The following is a 19,226-nucleotide window of genomic DNA, read 5'->3' as shown; positions in this document are numbered from 1 at the left end:
GTTGGAGTTCCCGAACTTTGTGCACTGGGCTGTTGATCGCCCCCACCTCTGTGCACATTTCCTATCAAGAACTCAGGCCTCTATTGACTCTGTGCCCTGCAAGCTGTTGTTCTTTGAAACTGCCAGAGGGCACCTCGCAACTTCTATGGCTCCGGCCCGTGGGTCTCTGTGAAGGTCAATTTTACTTTCTTGTGGCCTACCTAGTTGCTCCATGATTACCCTGATTCCACTTCAATTGGTGAGTCCCCTGGACCTTGCTGGTTCACTCCGCAACCTTTCTTGACCTTCTGCGTGGGTTGCCGGTGCCAAGGCTTGTTGGTGCTCCCGCCGGACACCAACCCCTCAGCACTCAACATCCTTCGTGGGACAGCTCGCATCCAGCTCCTGGTTGTCTTCAACATTGTCAGGTCCCCCTGGCTGCAGAGTCAAGAACACCTTCATCTCACATTGGTGGGCATCTGCTTATGAGCCCCTGGTCACTCCCAATGACCCAGACTCTGTCCCCTCCGCTTTTACGTTCTCTTCATCCTGAAGCCACATTTGGATTACACCAGACACTTTTCTCCTTCCCTGCAGTGACTGTTTATGGAAGACTCCCATGGAGATCGACTGCGGTTTCCGACGCCACTTCAGACCTATCCACCCTGCTCCCCTGGGATAGGTAACTCGGGTATGACAGTATCCACAGGTGGTGTAGCTCTCTAGCCTCCTAACTTCCACGGGGTTTCTTCCTTGTGCTTTCGGAAGGGTCCTTAAACTGTAAACTGTAAAAGTGCAACCACAACTCTCCTATTGAATTGTCCGGCACAAGCGGTTGTGTACGCACACTGCACCCGTCCTCCGTGGGGTCCCTAAGTACTCACTTTGGGTGGTTCCTTAGGGTCCCAGAGATTATACACCTTCTGGACTTGGTCTTGACTTGTCCTGGTTCTTATACCCCTATTTTAGTACATGGTTTGGTCCCCCTCTGGGCTCACTGTGCATTATTGCTACTTACCATTGATTCTGTGCTACAGTATTGTGTTCTTTGTGCTGTATCCTTGTGTAGAGGATACTAGAGAGTGTTATATAAGTAAATACTTATTTCTATAACTACTGTGTGGTTCCCTTTCATTTAATTAATACTAAAGGTGACATTCTGGTAAAATAAGCTGCTTTACATTCCTTCACGATTAAGCCTGAAGGCTGCTCTTCACAGCTACTACTGGGATAGCTTACAAAAGGTTTTCTTTGACCTCATACATCATAAGGGTCGTTTGGACTGGTGCAAGGTGCCCACTTTAATTTGTGGACAGTATATACCAGGCCAACTTCTTACAGACAGTATCGATAATTCCAAGGTTTGGGGAGATATTGGTTTCCCCAAGAGAGGAATTCTGGAAACAAGCCCCCTTGGTTTGTATCCCAATGCTTTTACTAGTTTGGACGTACATGCTGCTAGAAAGTAGAAACGTAAATGTGGTAATTAAAGTCCACCCTCCAGTTGTGTTTGCTGTAACATAAGGATATTAGCCCTAGGCTTTTTATACCTCAGATAAATATTTGCTAGATAGCCTCTGTTTGTGTAAAAAAACCTTTGGCTAAATACAAAAGTATGCCAGAAAGATGTATAGGTAGCAAGGGAGAATAATCATCTTGATTAACTTGCATTGACAGATTAGACCATTGTGAAATTATGCCGCTTTGTAGTGTAGTTCCTATATTCCCAATAGGCTCTGCTCATTGGAAAAACATATACTATAGATTAGACGTAGGACTGAGGTCGACTAGGTCTCTATCGAATATATTAGACTTAATTGTGAGTGCCAGTTAGCTCAGAGGTCACTAGAAACTTTCTCAAATAAACAAGAAGGGATTCGTTTCTGACAACCGCTTAAAACATGACAACTTTGTTTCCCGAGATAAAAACTTATCTTCAGAGTCGCGGAAACAATAGATAGTTATTTCACTCAGTCAATCGTGCATGCTTTGTTTCACCAGAGGTACAGAGAAATAGAGAGACAGGCGTTTTCAATAAAAGTATTTAACGAACAGTCTTCTTTCTCATGCAGAGGAAAGTAACTGCTACAATTGTAATACTGGTTGCAAAGTACAATGCGTACAGTACGAAGAGTATTATAAAATAATACTGTAAAAACATGATATGGTTTCTAAACCATAAGATACATAGAATATGTACATTAATAAATAAAGACTAAAAGTACTCAACTGGTGCTTCTAAAATATGCCTACCCCGGTGTACCTAACCTAGGTCTAGTACAAGGAAGAAGTAAGTGAGGTGTAGCCTAGTTTCAGTATTCTTTTGCTAAGAACCTATCCAAGATTTCTCTAAGGGTCTAATCAGCTCCGTACCTTGGTTTTAGAATGAAAGAGGTCTGGTATCTCTCTCTCAGGACTCGATTTCCCAACAACCCACAAGGGTAGCTTGGAAACACTGGAGCTGGATTTCTCGGCAAGAGAAAAGACAGCGTCTCTTTCAGTGCATCTGCTGGAGGGTCGGCTTCCTTCTGCACTTGCTGTAGCGAGCTGCGTCAGGCAAGTAGATAGTCGAACTGCTCCAAACCATAGTGTGTTTGCCTGGGCAAGTGTGGGCATATTTATACCTTGAAGGTGCCAAGTTTGACGTAAGGTTGGACATAATAACGTCATCAAAGACTCAGTTCTTTTGAAAACTCCATGAGGTCTTAGATAAATCAATATTCAAGCAAGGGGAAGTCCCTGTCTGCTGAAGGCGGGTTTTTCCAAGAAATCGATCTATGCCTATATAAGGATAGGGTGATTTATACCTATATATGGGCATGAATCGGGAAAATTACACTAGGGTCCCAAATTCATATACAACAACTTACTAAATATCTCCTGCGTTCTGCCAGATAGTATGCCATAATTAGATTCCCTTACATCCTCCATTTTCACAGAGACTTAGATCCCCAGGTAGGTCACCGAATTGACTAATCGCCTATCATCCCAAGAAGGGACAGTGCTGGTAAGGACTAGGGTCTTATCAAGGTTTAGTTTGTACACAGAGATAGACTCACACTCATTAGCTAATTTTTCAATAGCTGCCAGAGAATCCTCTGGGGCAGAGGTCATGATGGTGATGGTTGCTGCACAGGCAAGCAGTTTGAGCTCAAGTTGATGGATCTGCAGCAAAGCAGTATTCCTCAGCCTCTTGAGGGCTTGAATTTAAGGTTCTATATAGTGCGCAAAGATCAAAGGTGAAAGTGGACATCACTTTACAGGTGCACAACGTATCTAAATTAGGTTGGTAGAAGACCCTGAACATAAAACGCTAGCCTTAAGATTCTGGTAAAGCTGTTGAATCAAAGCAATAAAGCGCGGCCCAATCTCTTACACAGCCATTATGGCCCTAGGAAAAGGTCATGAGCCCCTTTCGAAGGCCTTTTCAGAGTCTAACGTTATTGCTCTAACCAGACTTCCTCGAGAATAGTCTGCCTCAAGAGCAGTGATAACAATATTGAGATTGGCGGTTTTATCCCGCTGTGAAATAAAACCATGTTGATTCTCATTAAGCATGGGCGGAAAATCCGTTCCGCTCGCGGATTTTGCGGATTTTCGGTAAATTCGCAATCCGCGAGCGCTCGCGAATTTACCGAAAATCTGCATATTCGCACGCAGCGGATTTTTTTTTCTTGGTGATACAATTTTGCGGCGTGCAGCATTCACTTACCGTCATTCAGCGTTTGCCGGGTTGTTTTTCTCGATATTTTGCGAGTGCTGCTCCATTTTGGATCTTGCTGCGGGATCCCGCGGGAGTTTGGCGACGCATCGCGAGAATTCGCAATTGCGAACATGTAGGTGCGGCGGGCAGCAACAATCTCGCACTCGCGAAATTACAAAATTTGCAATTCTGCACAAGAAATCCACTAGCAAGCAGCATAGACCTTCTGAAAATCATGATTTTTATCAGAATAACTCCTCAGGTTGACATTTGCCTGCACTTTTTTGGATTTGAGGCCTTTTGCCTCTCTTTGGATCACTTTTGGATTAGAAATCAACTTTCATAAGTAAGTTTGTATGGGGCATTACAGTTGCTGTTCTGCAGAAAGCACTCAGCAGGTGCAAAAGTTCACTCATCATTAGTAACCATTCCCTGCAGTACTTCCTGAGGGCCCCCTCCAGAGTTCAGTTGCCTATGTTTGTTTGGGGCATTACAGTTGCTGTTCAGCAGGTGCAAAAGTTCAAACTCATCATTAGTAATAGTAACCATTCCCTGTAGTGCTTCCTGACTGGGGCCCCTCCAGAGTTCAGTTGCTAGTTGCAACAATTGTATGACCCTGCTCTGACCCTCACAGCAGGCTCATAGAATAGCTACAAGTAGGCCACAAAGGTCCTGGAAAAAAAATTGCACTGCAACAGAAAGCAAATTACAGATAAGGAAGCAGGAGCCAGACTGGAATTTTAAAACAGTGACACATTAATAAACCAACCCCTAATTAATTCATGTCAGTTGAAGCAGGGCAGGTGTGCTTGCTTTCCCCCCCATAATCTACAGTGATGAAGAACCAGAGGGTGGCATTGATGTACCTGAGGGTGGCATGGGTGATACAGAGGGTGGCAGTGGTGAAACAGAGGGTGCTGGGAACCTGTGATGATGAACCAGATGTAGAAACAACATAGTCGCGACCGTTGCGAGCCGACAAGTAAGTTCGCAATTGCGAACTGGTACAAAATCCTCGCGAACTGGCAGAAACCCTTGCGAACACAAAAAAAAATCCGCAAATTCGCGATAATTCGCGGATTTTGCGGATTGCGAGTTCGCAAATACGCAAATTCGCGAACGCCAGATTCGCAAAATTCGCCCATGCTTAATTCTCATCAACAAGATCAGAAATAACCGTAGCAAGCCTGTTTACTAAAATCTAAGTATAAATCTTGGAATCAGCATTAATCAAAGAAATAGGCTGATATGAACCACCGAGAAAGGGATCTTTCCTTTTCTTGGGAAAGATGACGATGTTGGTCTCAGTCCATGATCCAGGAAGCTGCCCAAGTAATTCAAAAGAGTTGAATAGATCACGGAGAACCGGTAGTACAAGATGTGACAAACTAACATAGAAATCCAATGGAAGTTGATCGGTGCCACAGGCCTAGCCTCGTGCCAGCTAGCCAATTGTGTCTTACACTTTTGAGGCCGATATTTGTCCTTCTTGCTTGTGCTACTGTGTAGTAGACAGTTTCCGCTGATGGTGGACCCGAAGAAACTGAATGATCTGGTCTGTGGGAGGGACCAATACCTAGTCATACCACTTATGATGAATGCTGTGGAACTCCTCTTGCATAAGGGCAGGATTGATCACAATAGCACAGTGAGAGTTCTTAATCCCAGAAATAGCAGATGCATTAGATCTATCATGGACCCAGAAAGGCAACAGCCCATTTCTTTGATAAAGAATTGTGATCTGATATAACCCTAGGATTAAAGGAAGCTCTCAACAAATATGGACAGCCCAAACTCACAACTTATGCAAGTTGAGAAGGTTCAGGAAAGCCTTCAAACTGTCTTCTCAAGACCCAGATCTCATGACCATTCTCTCATCAAGGGTCTGATATTTGGCAAATAGATCTCGCAGGAATAACCTTAGGATATTGGGGATCCCCGAGGGGTCAGAGGAACAATACTAGACACTATATAGTTTTGTTGTTTAGGGAAGCCTTTCTTACACTGTGGGGCTGGGACATGGAAGAGCATGATTCAGAGAACCCATTGCTATCCATTCTCACTTCCTCGGTATTCACGGGCCATCCTGATATATGTGGGTAAAGTCCTCCTCCGTTAGGAGATAAACAGGGCGGCTCCTCCAAGATCACCAGTGAAAGAGGCTGGAGTAGACTTTTTTTGTTCAATCAGAGTTCTCTCATAAGACTGTAGTTTGGCGTTGGCAGCTGAGAGAGCATATCCCGGCACTTCAAAAGCTTGGAGCTTCGGTTTCATTACTGGAGCCAGCAATTCAATCCTGTGCATCCAATATAAGGAGCATATGTATTCATGTTTTGAACACCCTGAGGTTGAGTAGCTCTTGACCAAGTCGGTGGTGGAAAATCAAGAGACTAATGGATCTGGCTGATTCTGTTTTATCTTTTTCTTCTTGATTCTTTTTCCTGGTAGGTTGTTACAGAGTGGTTTACTTAGTTTCTTGGGCATGCCTTCCCTTTTTTCTTTCTCTCTGTTAATGGAAGCTTAAGGTCTGCAGGGTCAGCTGACACTTAGATTTGATTTCATGAAGGTTTCATGAGGGTTCTTTATTAATTAATTATGGCTCTGGGGGAAAACATTGTGGGTCCTTTGAGCGGTTGTCTTGTGAGGTCTCTGCCCTGCCCCTTTAGTTCTTTTTCCCACATCCATCCTCGGTCTGGGGTGCTCCGGGGGGGAGGGGAGTTTATGTGCTCATGTATATTACAGTGCTAATGGTATTCTTTTGACCGGGGGTAGTCAGCCCTTTTTCTGGGCCTTGCATGGAAGGGATAGGGTTAGGGGAAGGCTGGGGGTCGGGGCGGTGGCGGGGCCAAGGTCTAGGGCCACTTTTGTCTTTATACTGATTTTTTTGTTGGAATGTTTAGTCTGGTTGTTGGAAAAAGACCGCCTTATGGTTGTGGACGGTAAAGTTAGGACCAATAATTATTCTGTGCTGTTGTTCTTTTTCAATGTGTGCTAGTTATTCGATCAAGAATGCCAAGGTTTCGCCTGGGGTGTGGTACTGACCAGCATCTTCATAATATTTCATGGAATATCAATGAAATATAGGCTTCTTATAAGCAAAAATTATTTGAAGAGGTGCTACACTATCTTCATCCACATTTAGTTGGCCTACAGGGAAACTTAGCTCTTGAATAAACAGGCCTCTCTTCTGGATGATTGCTGGGATCAAGTCCTATCCTCACCTTGTTTCACTTCTCTCAGAGAGGGATTGCCCTACTGGCTCGGGATAAGAGCTAGACACTCATCAACCCCTATATAGATTTGGGTGGACGATGGCTCATAGCAACAGTCAAGAGGGGCCAATTATGCATTATGACATGATTATCCTGTGGTCTTTAATAGTCTGCTTTCAGAGCTACATCAGCGGTCAAAACAATTGATTATTTGAGGGGACTTCAACATCGTCCTTAACCCATGGATAGACTCCTCTTTTAGTTGTTGAGGGCTAAATTCTTCTTTGAGAAGCACCTACAGCTCAAATGAAACGGCTAGGGCTGCTTTGTAATGCAAGTAATGGAATCTTATGCTCTGGTGAATGTCTGGCGATTTTCTCAGATGACAGAACATGGGTTTACATATTTTCCCTCCTCTCGTAAAAAAAATCTCAGATAGATATGTTCCTTGCTAGCGAAGGTCTTATGTCCCATCCTGGGGCCTGATTACAAGTTTGTCAGTGCCGCACCTGTTCTGCCCCGCAGCCGCACCGCCAATCCCGTGGTCAGGTCACTCGCCAGATTGCGAGTAATTCTTGTGTCTGGCGGGCTTTTATTTGACGTACTCATGGCCGTGCCTCAGAAAATGGGCACAACAATGGGAACGGCAAAAACAGTTCCTGCGCGGTATGGCATGTATTGACCATGTTGTGCAGGAACTGGGGTGCATGCACACAGGGGGCACATGTAGTGCCCCCTGCATGCACACCATGGCCCTGAGGCAAAAGGAGTCCCTATATAGGGCCTGCTTTGTTTCCCCTCCAGCACAGTTTTCAAGGAGGAGGAACCACCATGAACAATGTGGCAGAGAAGAAACTTGCAATATGCTTGCCAGGACTGCAGCGGTTCCTTTAGGCATATTGTGGCCTCAAGACCACCGCAGCACTGCCACGGAACAGCGGTTCCCTGGCTGCTGCTGGAGGCCATTGGCGGTCTGACCACTATAATTGTAACAGGGCGCTCGGAAGACCACTGCATCCCTGCGAGTCTGGCGGTCCGTGGACCGCCAGACTTTTAATAAGCCCCTTGGTATCTCCTTTAACCCTGGGGTTATACCTGATCACAGTTCTTGGTTTCTTCACTCTTTTATCCATCCTGACAAATTGGGATATAAACAAATGTAAGCATCTCCAGCATAGGGAATTTGACATTAAAGATATAAGTTGGTGAGCTTTGTTGTCATTAGTGCAGACCAGTTCATGCCAATATTTTGATGGTCAGTATTGGAAACTTCAAAGTTAGTGACACCCAGTTAGCCATTAGTTTTGACATCATTTGTTATAGAAGGAAGAAAATGAATCCCTCATCTATTTGAAAAAATGTCAGTATCTAGTGGTCGAGGAATGAAAGTAGAATAGTAATCCATTTTGAAATTCAGTACAAAACACACCCTGACTTACATAAAATGAAATGCTAAAATGGACATTTATGGCACATGTGTTGGAAAATTATGATTGGTTCATATTGTATTTTTAGAGAAAAATGGAAAGTTGAAATTACTCCTTATAGCCTGCCAGTTATGACAGATCATCTGAATAAATTTTAATCTAATCATGTTGAAGTATTTTAGAGAATACAATTTAAATATATTGCTTTTGTTTACGATCGATCAGTTGCAATTCGTAGTTAATCAGAGTCTGTTTATTTACAACTGATTTGGAATCTCCAGTAATCAGACTGAATACAGATGTGCTGCTCAAATAAGAAGCTCTGTAGACTGGTCATGCTCGGGCTCTTTGCCCGGCTTACAGGATACATTTTTTCATGAGACAATCTTATATATTTATTTTGAGTTAAAATTGTCAATGCATGCTTGGGTTTAATTTATAAAGAGCAAGGATCTTGCCACTCTTCTGCATGCACATAGCAAAGATGTGAATGGCTATCCTGCTACAGGACTTTTCGTTCATCAAAGGATCTCATTATTTCTGCGTATCTCCAAATTGTTGTGGCAGCAGTTACTTTGTGAAGGTTTAGCTTGAAGATATTCATCATAGCAGAGCTCAGCATCCTTAATTGCATAATCTAAATTGTTCGATTTTCCTTCAGATTTCAGCTTTAAATGTGTCTCACACCAATAACGTAACAGAAATACATCAATGGAGGATAAAGGAAACACAAAAATGTATAAATAATTCCCCTCACTGACATCCCCTCTTACTTACTCAGTCTCCCTCATCATTGTGCAGTATAACACTGAACATCACAGAGCTGCTCCACTGTGTAATTCTGTCTCGGAATGGCCAGACTGATAGCCGTAAATACACAAAAAGAGAGCCAGGCACAACCCAGTACAAGGCCCACCTTCAGTAACCGACATCTCTGCCCTCCACAAATGACCCTCTCATATCACTAGGCCACACTTCCCAAATCACTCAGCTTAAGTAAGCAATGGCTACATAATCATCAAAATAGTCTTTATGACATCATGTGGAATGGAAGATGAAATAGCATTTACCTGGAATGCTATTGGCATCAGTAATCTTTAAAGATTCACTCACTTTGAATAGATCTGAACATTAGAAGAGTATGTTGGCCTTTGTACTTCATAGCAGTACCTTCAAGGGAGATGTTACTGAAGCTACAAGTTGCAAAATATGCAGAGAGCACAAGGTTTTCACTTTGCATCTATATCTTCAGTTCTGCAACATTCGGAGGTTCCTTCTTCTCCGTACACACTGGCATGTATCAGAACTCCTAGCACAATTACTGCTATCCTTAAGGATTCTTAATGGAGCATTCAGTATGCATTAGATGGAGAAGCCATTGAAGGCAGTTCAAATAGACCATTAAGTCTATGGAGAAAGTGATCTGGTATTACCCCTGGTCGAATCTTTATTTTGACCCATGAGATCCACCAATCCACAGAGTTAGATTCAAGTATTTTGGTACATGCCACCAATCATTCAGGAAGATGAAAGGAATGCTGTAGGGAATGAAGGCTCTTGCTTATTTCTTCATAGTTTAGCCGACCGATTTATGTCAGCCTTCTACAAGACCCTAATCTACAGAATAGATTTGAGCAAACCAAATGTGGTGCTGAACAGTTCAAAAGCCTTCAAAAGACCATTGTACTTTCTATGTCTGTAGGGCGATGCTACATCGGTGGAGAAAGAAGCCCACAACTGGAAAATAAGTATGGCTTTTTAGTTAAAAAGAAATCAGGAGTTATATGTTTTCTACTTGTTTTCCTTCTGGGTTTCATTCTACTTTAATGTGTGCATGTGTGTGAGTGTGCATGCTTGTGTATGATTTTTTTTGTGCAGATTAATCCTGCTTATTTACATTTGACTTTTTTGGGGGCTCTTTTTAGGGGGGTGAAATAAACATGCTCCCTGAACATAAATTGGTTAAAAAAGTGTTCCTACAGCTAGTATGTATTGCATGGGGAAAAAAATCAATGTGTCGGAGGCACTGGTGTTGATGATTCTTGGCTACCAGTTACTTTCATTAGAGGATTCACATTGCCCACCCATGGTAAAATACTGGCCCTACCATAATGGCAATATTTCTTTGCAACTTGTAGTGGTCTATCCCCTAGTAATATAACGGCCCTGCTGGGACAATAAATCTTGGAAATTCTTGGGCATCCGTGATGGTGCAAATCTCTAGCATAACAATAGTCTTAGAGAATGCTGGATATTCTTGACATATTGAGAAGTGCCATGGTCTGATGGGTCTGCCATAGAAAATGGAACTAGAATGTGACTGAGAGGGATTGGCTAAACATGTTCTTTAGTATGTTCTGAAAAATTTCTATTTTATATTTGTTATGATGTCTATTATGTAGATGTTAACGGTAGGACTAGGACTTTCCAGGAATTGCCATGTGGTAAGAGTATCCTAGAGGGTATGTATATTACCAGGACAAACAAGGCATTCTATTTGTCCCCTTGTTAGACCTGGCACCTTGGCGTGAGTCTCCCTTCCACTTTTTGCTGATGTGCCTCCGATGTTTTGCTGGTTTTTCGATACTCAGGGCACTGCGCCACGGCTGATCCGTGCCGCAGTGCAAGTGCTCCCTACTGTGAATTGTACATGCGATTGGTATCCATGATTGGTTCTTTGGATTTACTGTTAGTCCCTAGTAAAGTGCACAAGAGAGTGCCGGGGCTTGTAGATGCCAATACTGCTGGTGGGCCTGCAGCGCTGGTTGCGCCACCCACCGAAGCAGCCGTAAAGATGTGTCTGGGAACTGCGACCGCAGATCCGGCGTGCGGTCTCGTACTGTCACGCTAGCTGGGCAAGTGTCCCCACTTGCCAGCACCGACCCTTCCCTTGACTACATGTTAGTCACCCCTATGGTAGGCCTGCGGGCAGGGTGCATTGTAGGTGTAAGGTAGGACAAGCCCAGATGTGCGTGGCATGTCCTAGTAGTGACTTACAACGAAGACCGTATTTCACTATTGAAGGCTACCTGCTCCATTAGGCCAGACTGAGCTGCGAGGATTATTACACCCTATAATCCCCGCAGGCTCAAGGAGCATGGTAGCGAGTCATGTTTAGTATGCCTGAACTCGGGATGATAAGATATTTCTTGTAGTCAAGTTTATTTTAGTATCCTGGGTTTGCAAATGCTACTTTTAGAAAGTTAGCCTTTGCTTGCTTAACCATTTCAGCCGCCTCTGCTGGTATGTGTATCTGACTGTCTGGGATGTGTGAATGACAGGGCTGGAGGGATGACAGGTGGTGAATGCGCAGATTACACCTTAGTGGGAGGTAGGAGTGCCTCTTGACTCGAACTGTCACTGTGCTCGGCCACCACAATGCTGGCTCCACCCTCCTGGGGAGCGGCGGATGACTCTGCTGGCACCTGGCCCAGGAAGGGCGAAGCCCCCATCAACAAGGTACTCTGGCCACCCCTGTCCAGACAATGCTGGCTCCACCTCCTGTGGGGCGTCTGATGCGCCTGCCCCTCACACTGAGAGCAGAAGCCGGAGTACACCCGCCGGGGTACTCCAGAACTGAGAGTGGCTATGCAAAGGCCCCCCTGGCCTGCGAGAACAAAAGAATTGGCCTATAAAAGAAGGAGCCCTGCTCCTTGAAAATTAGATCCGGTTTGGGCCACAGAAGGACTCTGCCCTACGAGAAGGACCGTGAGAGACAAGGAAGGGCGCTGACTCTTGCCTGTGTCTGGTGCCTTGCTGCTGAAGGAGAGGAAGAAGAAAAGACTACGAAAAGACTTTCGCTTTACTTGTGCCAAACTCTGCTAAAGGGATCTCCAAGGGCTTGCAACTGAACTTGCCCCCTGACCAGCGTCCCAGGACCAGTGGACGCTACCCCCTTGGAAGAAAGCGACTGCGGGTGCTGACCATCGCCGCAGTATCGACAGAGGAATCTCCTCTAAGGCATCAACGTCATCCCGACCACCGTGACCGGGGCCCAAAGCAACAGCGAGAGCAAAGTAAGGACCAGCCGCCGCTGGCCCGAACACCGTGACCGCAACTGCACCGGGAGCCCGAGAGCAAAGGGAAGGAGGACCCGTCCGGTCCGAGCTCTCGAGGGGACTGCATAGCGAGCAGTCACTCACCTGCAAAGACGGACAGTTGCCCTACGAGAATCCGCAAAGTCGGTAGCCTGCCCGACAGCCCAGCTGTGAGCCCACAGCTGCCCCGACATTTGGCTGGGTACGTCCTGCACTTGGGGACCGCACTGCCACTTGCCACCGCCGCACAGCCGCCGCCTCCAGGGTCGGAGCGGACGACAAGGAGAGGACCCTGCCGCCACCGAACACCGCTGCCCCGGATGACCAGTGACCTGCTCGGCTGAAGAGCCGCAACGATCAGCGACCCCGGGAAGGCAACGCGACGTGGGACAGATCCCCTGGAAGCCGCCGGCTCCACAAGAACTTTGAGTAACACCGGCCTACGGGCCTCAAGAGAACTGCATAAGAACTGTGGTAACCCGAATTAAGTAAACTGCAACCGTTTTCATAAAATACATTGACTGTATTCACAAGCCTGCTTAAAATCTATATAAAGATATATATTTTTACAGAATACAGTCTGGTCTCGTTGTGTGGTGGGTTGGTTGTAAAGGTGTACTGTTGCAAGTGTTTAACCCAATGTGCCCCAAAGATTAGCCTACGACTGCTTAAGCCACACTACCTAGAGGGTAAGCAGAGGTTGTCTGGAAGGTAACCCTCAGCCCTGACGAGGAAGAGAGAGTCCCTGCTTGTCGCTAGTGTTGCACTGCGCCAACTAGAGCCTCCCCCTTCCTACACCCCTTATATGTGGTGTCACTAGGGACAGGTACGTTTAAAACGGCCAACATAAAGTTCAAGGCCAAACAGAATTCTTAGAAGCTTATCGAATTTAACACAAATTTCTATTGGGTGGGGCACTGCTGCAGGTGATATGAAAATCAAGCAAATGTTATGTTTCAGGTAAAAGTATTGCAAGGTAACTGAAAAAATGTTGTTTGAAAAATGTGTACCAAGATAAGTGCAAAAAGAACAATTGATGGACAATGCAGAACAATGTCATACATTAACCCCAGTACAGAGATCTGGGCCTGAATCCATCGTTTTTTTGCTCACCATGCCATTCCCGTTTGGACCCAGCCATATGCAAATCAGTCATGCACCTTGTGCCCAATGGGAACAGGCCAGCCCAAATTGCCAGCCCAGGTCCTCCCTGGACTGGAAACAAGCATCCTATGACCAGTTTTGGGTTTTCAGCCAGGATAGCTTGACTCCAAGGGCATGGAGAGCCCGGGACTCAGGTCTGAGCATACCCGTCCCACTCGGGGTGACAAATGCAAAAAGAACAATTGATGGACAGAATGCAGAACAATATCATACATTCAGGCCGGTACAGACATCTGGGCCTAAATTTGTTGTTTTTTTGCTCACCAAGCCATTCCAGTTTGGACCCAGCCATATGCAAATCAGTCCTGACCCTGTGCCCAATGGGAACAGTCCAGCCTGAACTGCCAGGCTTGGTTCACACTGGACTGGGAACAAGCAACCTACGACCGGTTTCGGGATTTCAGCCCTCATCACCCAGGATAGCTTGACTGCAGTGGAATGTAGAGCAAGGGCCTCACGTCTGAGCATACCTGTCCCACTCGGGGGGACAAATGCAAAAAAGAACAATTGATGGACAGAACACAGAACAATGTCATACATTCACCCAAGTACAGAGATCTGGGCCTAAATCCATAGTTTTTGTACTCACCATGCCAATTCAGGCACAGGGTCAAGACTAATTTGCAAATGGCCAGGTCTAAACTGGGGTGGCATAGTGAACAAAAGAATGTTGGATTTAACCCAGATCTCTTGACTGGGGGGAATGTTTTGATTTGTTCTGCATTCCATCCATCAATTGTGTGTCTTTTACTTTCTCACCCAAAGTGCTCCAGGTATGCCCAGACGTGAGTCCTGGGCTCACTGTGCCACTGGAATCAAGCTACCCTGTCTGAGGAGGGGTGAAACCCCTAAACCAGTCCTAGGATGCTTGTTTCCGGTTCAGGGAGGACCTGGCTTGGCAGTTCGGGCTGGACTGTTCCCATGAGGCACAGGGTCAAGACTGATTTGCATTTAGCCAGCTATAAACTGGGTTGGCATGGTGTGCAAAAGAATGATGGATTTAACCCAAATCTCTTGACTGGGGGTGAATGTTTTGATTTGTTCTGCATTCCATCTATCAATTATGTGTATTTTGCTTTCTCACCCAAAGTGCGCCAGGTATGCCCAGACGTGAGTCCTGGGCTCACTGTGCCACTGGAATCAAGCTACCCTGGCTGAAGAGGGGTGAAACCCCTAAACCAGTCCTAGGATGCTTGTTTCCGGTCCAGGGAGGACCTGGCTTGGCAGTTCGGGCTGGACTGTTCCCATGAGGCACAGGGTCAAGACTGATTTGCATATGGCCAGCTATAAACTGGGTTGGCATGGTGTGCAAAAGAATGATGGATTTAACCCAGATCTCTTGACTGGGGGAGAATGTTTTGATTTGTTCTGCAGCTTATCTATCAATTATGTGTCTTTTGCTTTCTCGTCCTTTTTACCCCAGGTATGCCCAGACATGTGTCCTGGGCTCACTGTGCCACTGGAATCAAGCTATCCTGGCTGAAGACGGGTGAAACCCCGAAACCGGTCCTAGGATGCTTATTTCCGGGCCAGAGAGTACCTGGCTTGGCAGTTCGGGCTGGACTGTTCCCATGAGGCACAGGGTTAAGACTGATTTGCATACGGCCAGGTCTAAACTGGGATGGCATGGTGAGCAAAAGAATGATGGATTTAACCCAGTTCTCTTGACTGGGGCTGAATGTTTTGATTTGTTCTGCATTCTGTCTATCAATTGTGTGTCTTTTGCTTTCTCATCCTAAGTGCACCAGGTATGCCCAGATGTGCGTCCTGGGCTCACTGTGCCATTGGAATCAAGCTATCCTGGCTGAAGAGGGGGAAACCCCGAAACCGGTCCTAGGATGCTTGTTTCTGGTCCAGTGAGGACCTGGCTTGGCAGTTCGGGGTGGACTGTTCCCATGAGGCACATGGTCAAGACTGATTTGCATATGGCCAGGTTTAAACTGGGGTGGAATGGTGAGCAAAAGAATGATGGATTTAACCCAGATCTCTTGACTGGGGATGAGTGTTTTGATTTGGTCTGCACTCCGTCCATCAATTGTGTGTCTTTTGCTTTCTCGCCCTAAGATAAGTGAGCATGAATAGCAATGTGTGACTCTTGGTCAAGGCATTATTAGAAAGACAAGGAATAGGGGAATCTTTGGTGTCATGCTGAATAACTACACTAGAGGCCATTTCAACATTGCTAGCATGGGAAGACAAGGGAAACATTCATTACAAGGTTCCAACTCCCTTACTAGCATCCCTTATCACCTACCATTTCTCTTCCAGCATTATGATGAAGGGGCGTAACCATTTGGGTGCTCCAATGTGCCATTACACCTGTGGTAGGCCAAATGGGTAGCTGGGAAACATATAAAAAAAAGGCATCAGGCAAAAAGACTTCAGAAGCTGACTGCACTAAACATTATTACAACCCCTCTCCTCTCAGATCAGTCTACAGACCCAACTCTCAGATAGGTGGAAAGATAATCACAGGACGTTAGAAAACTGAATTGTTTTTACCTGTAATGTGATTTGTCTAGAAAAGGCGTTTTTTTTCATTTCTTGTTGTTTGAATATCCACAAATGTCTGGAGAAAACTACAGCCTATCACTCGCTCGCTCAAGATATATCCAAATGTATCTCAAACATTTATCTCAATCTCTATCTCTCTCTATATGTATGTATATATATATATATATATATATATATATATATATATATATATATATATATATATATATATATATATGTTCATATACACGCACACACATGTATAGCACACAATGCAGTCACAATTATGTAGTTACAAAATGGAGCAGTTTAGGCAAATGCTCCATTGAAAAATCTTTTTTAGATTCCACCAAGACCTTGGACCCTGCAACAAATTTGGCAAGATAATTTCCACCATGCCAAACTGTGTACAGTTCTGTACAGGACGAAAAAAGTTAAGAGGAGAGTTGAAAAAGGTAAATATTCTAAATCCAATAAATGTCATTGCTAGCTGACCCTTTGAGAGAACAGTTTGGACAATCCCTTACTCGTATAAGAAGAATGTGTTTTCTAAAATTCCATATTCAGCATAATCAAGCATTACTTTTTATTTCACTGCAGGCAACTAAACGGTATGATCCAATATTTTACTTACTATTGCCAATAACATTTGTCTGTTTGAAATCAATCTTTTCAAGTTTATTACCCCAAAGTAAGTATGTAAAATAAGAAAATACATAAAAGGTAACCTGTAATATGGTCCACTGGCTATAGAGGAGTTCTGGTGACGTCATATACGAAGAAGGAAGGGAGGGCAAATGCTCTGCAAACACCAAACAATGAGCTTGAGTCTGAAATTGGATTGCCACTCCCCACTGGACTGGAAAATATGGTGTCCCTGTTATGTCAAAAGTGCTGTCACTATTTACAAAAAAACAAAAAGGGAGTACTTTTATTTTGTAATGGATTGTGAACAGTCGGTTTAGATTTAGGGGATTTTGAAAGCGCATGGCTACCCTTGGGCATCCCAGCGCTGAGGTGAGACAGTACAGGCAGTTGTTTGTGCATGAGTTTAGGGGAAAGCCATGTTTTGAGTCTTTTTTTGAAGGACGCTTTGTTTTAAATCAGTCGGAGTTTCGGATCCATACTGTTCCACAGTTTAGGTACCAGGTGGGCGAAAGACATTCCACCCCACCTGGCTCTCTTGAAGCTGGTGGGATTCATCAGAAAGTTAGAGCTTGACCTGAGGTGGCGAAGGGGAGAATAATGTGAGACCAACTTTTGTATCAGGGTGAGGCCTCTCCCATACATGGCTCTGTGAGCCAAGCTTATGGACTTAAATTTGATCCTGGCTTGGACCGGGAGCCAATGAAGCTCCCTCAAGGAGGATCTGGCTGATTGATGTCTGGGTATATTCAACAGCAGCCATGCAGCTGCATTCTGTACGACTTGGAGTCTGTTTGTAACGTATTTAAGAGAGCCAACTGTCAGATGAGGTCTTAGGCACTTGTAAATGGTGATGTGGATATACACGGTCTGCAGATCTAGCCAATAACCTTGAAAAGTGGTTGTGATTTGAAAAATATGTTTACTCTGTGTAGGTGCGAAAAGGGATGTGAAGGGAGTGTGGGGTAGTTTGGAGGAGTGAAAGAAAGGATGAGAGATAGACTGCTTTGCAAATTGTGCATTGTAAATATCCATATATGTAAAGAATAATTGGTGGCCTTTATTAATCCTTGCAAAAACAGCGTTCATTTGACATTGATAAACTTAAAGAAACAGTCAGTTCAAAACCCAGAGGCCTATAAGATTAGGATGCTGTAAAGAAGAGATTAACGGTTTTCCTTTGGATGGGGGCAGAGTGCAAGGGATGAGATTGGCTTTGTAGACCATCCACCATTGCTAGAAGCCAACTAGATAAAATGTACTGGGACAAAGAAAATACTAAAAAACATGGTGCCTTTGAAATCATGTGTCACTTACCCTTTCGCCAGTGTAAAGTATCAAGCTGTTGTTCTGCCTCATCATTGCCTCTGTGGTGGGCCAACGTGGCTGTTGAAGTGGTAAAAAATAGCATGAGGCAAAACATACTCCAAAGCCCACTTCCATTATCCACACAACACCATTCCCTTAATGAAAAACCCTCATCAAAGTGTTTAGCAGCACCCACATTTAAGAAGGTGAGTTTATCTACCTGATGCAATCTCATAAATTGCATGAAAAGCATGTAAATGTAGAAATATGGATGTGGTTAAAACTAGCGACCCAAAAAATATCCAATGTATCTGAAGATCTATACCTGTTCAATTTATTTAAACTTTATTTGTAGGGTGTGTAGGTGAGGGAGGAAGTGCCAGAGAATGAAATGGGGAAGCTAAAAGAAGAGTGATGTCTAATCCAGACATATGGGGAAAGATGAGGAAAGGGGAAAGAATGTGCCAGAAAAGTGGCATAGTGAAATAGTGAAGTGGGCTTAATGACAGTGCAACAAGTGAAGATAGTCTAAGGTTTAGAGGTATTATTGTTTGGTGAGAAATGCTAGGAACAGCTTTGTTTAGAAGAAGGTCAAGTTAGTTATGGATTTGGAGCAGGGTGTGTGAAATAACATTTATAGTGGATCCAATGTTAAAGAACATGCATGGAGGGCAAATGAAACACCCAAATACCTGGCTCCTATTCCTCCATTAAAATAATTTTTCACTTACCCATACTCTTCCAGCAATATGATGTGGGATGCTCAAAATGGATGAAAAACTCCTCTGTCCCATGCGGTGTCTAGAAAGGCATATAGGAACCTGTAAAGAATCCAAAAATGACTTCAGCAAAGATTAAGGCCAACTCCAGCCTACGCTAATGAGGCTCACGTTCCTTCTCAGCCCACTACTTTGTATTTGAGGATATCAAAATAATAATATTTTCCTACCATTTTATAACAAAAACATGCTTGAATATATATATAGTATGTGTATATCATCAAGTTATATACACACACACATACACACATATATATGTATATATACATTTATATATAGAAATATTTTGAAATATATTTATTTATGCCTTGGTATATGCGGGTGCAGCGGCTAGCCAAATATTCACTCAGTATGGCTCTTTCTTTTGAGTTGTGTATCCTTCTGTTCAAAAGACATTTTTTGAAAACTTCCCTGGGAAATAATGAAGTCCACATAAACGTTTTTAGTTTTGCAGATTTTGATGAGTCGACATCGCGTTT

General features: G+C 44.3%; 1 protein-coding gene across 1 annotated transcript in view; it reads right to left on the bottom strand.

Annotated features, from left to right (window-relative positions):
* The window catches only part of LOC147708719 (uncharacterized), a 285,914-nt gene that overhangs the window by 72,759 nt on the left and 193,929 nt on the right, over positions 1-19,226 (bottom strand). Inside the window, exons 13-15 of the mRNA XM_086925767.1 lie at positions 18,700-18,789; positions 17,978-18,046; positions 15,777-15,863 (exon numbers count right to left, since the gene is read on the bottom strand). Of these exons, the coding sequence (XP_086781893.1) occupies positions 15,777-15,863; positions 17,978-18,046; positions 18,700-18,789 (246 nt within the window). The remainder of the gene's footprint in view (positions 1-15,776; positions 15,864-17,977; positions 18,047-18,699; positions 18,790-19,226) is intronic.

This window comes from Lissotriton vulgaris, chromosome 6 (genome assembly GCF_964263255.1).
Source record: "Lissotriton vulgaris chromosome 6, aLisVul1.2, whole genome shotgun sequence".
Lineage (NCBI taxonomy): Eukaryota > Metazoa > Chordata > Amphibia > Caudata > Salamandridae > Lissotriton > Lissotriton vulgaris.
This window is presented reverse-complemented; position numbering and strand designations above follow the sequence as displayed.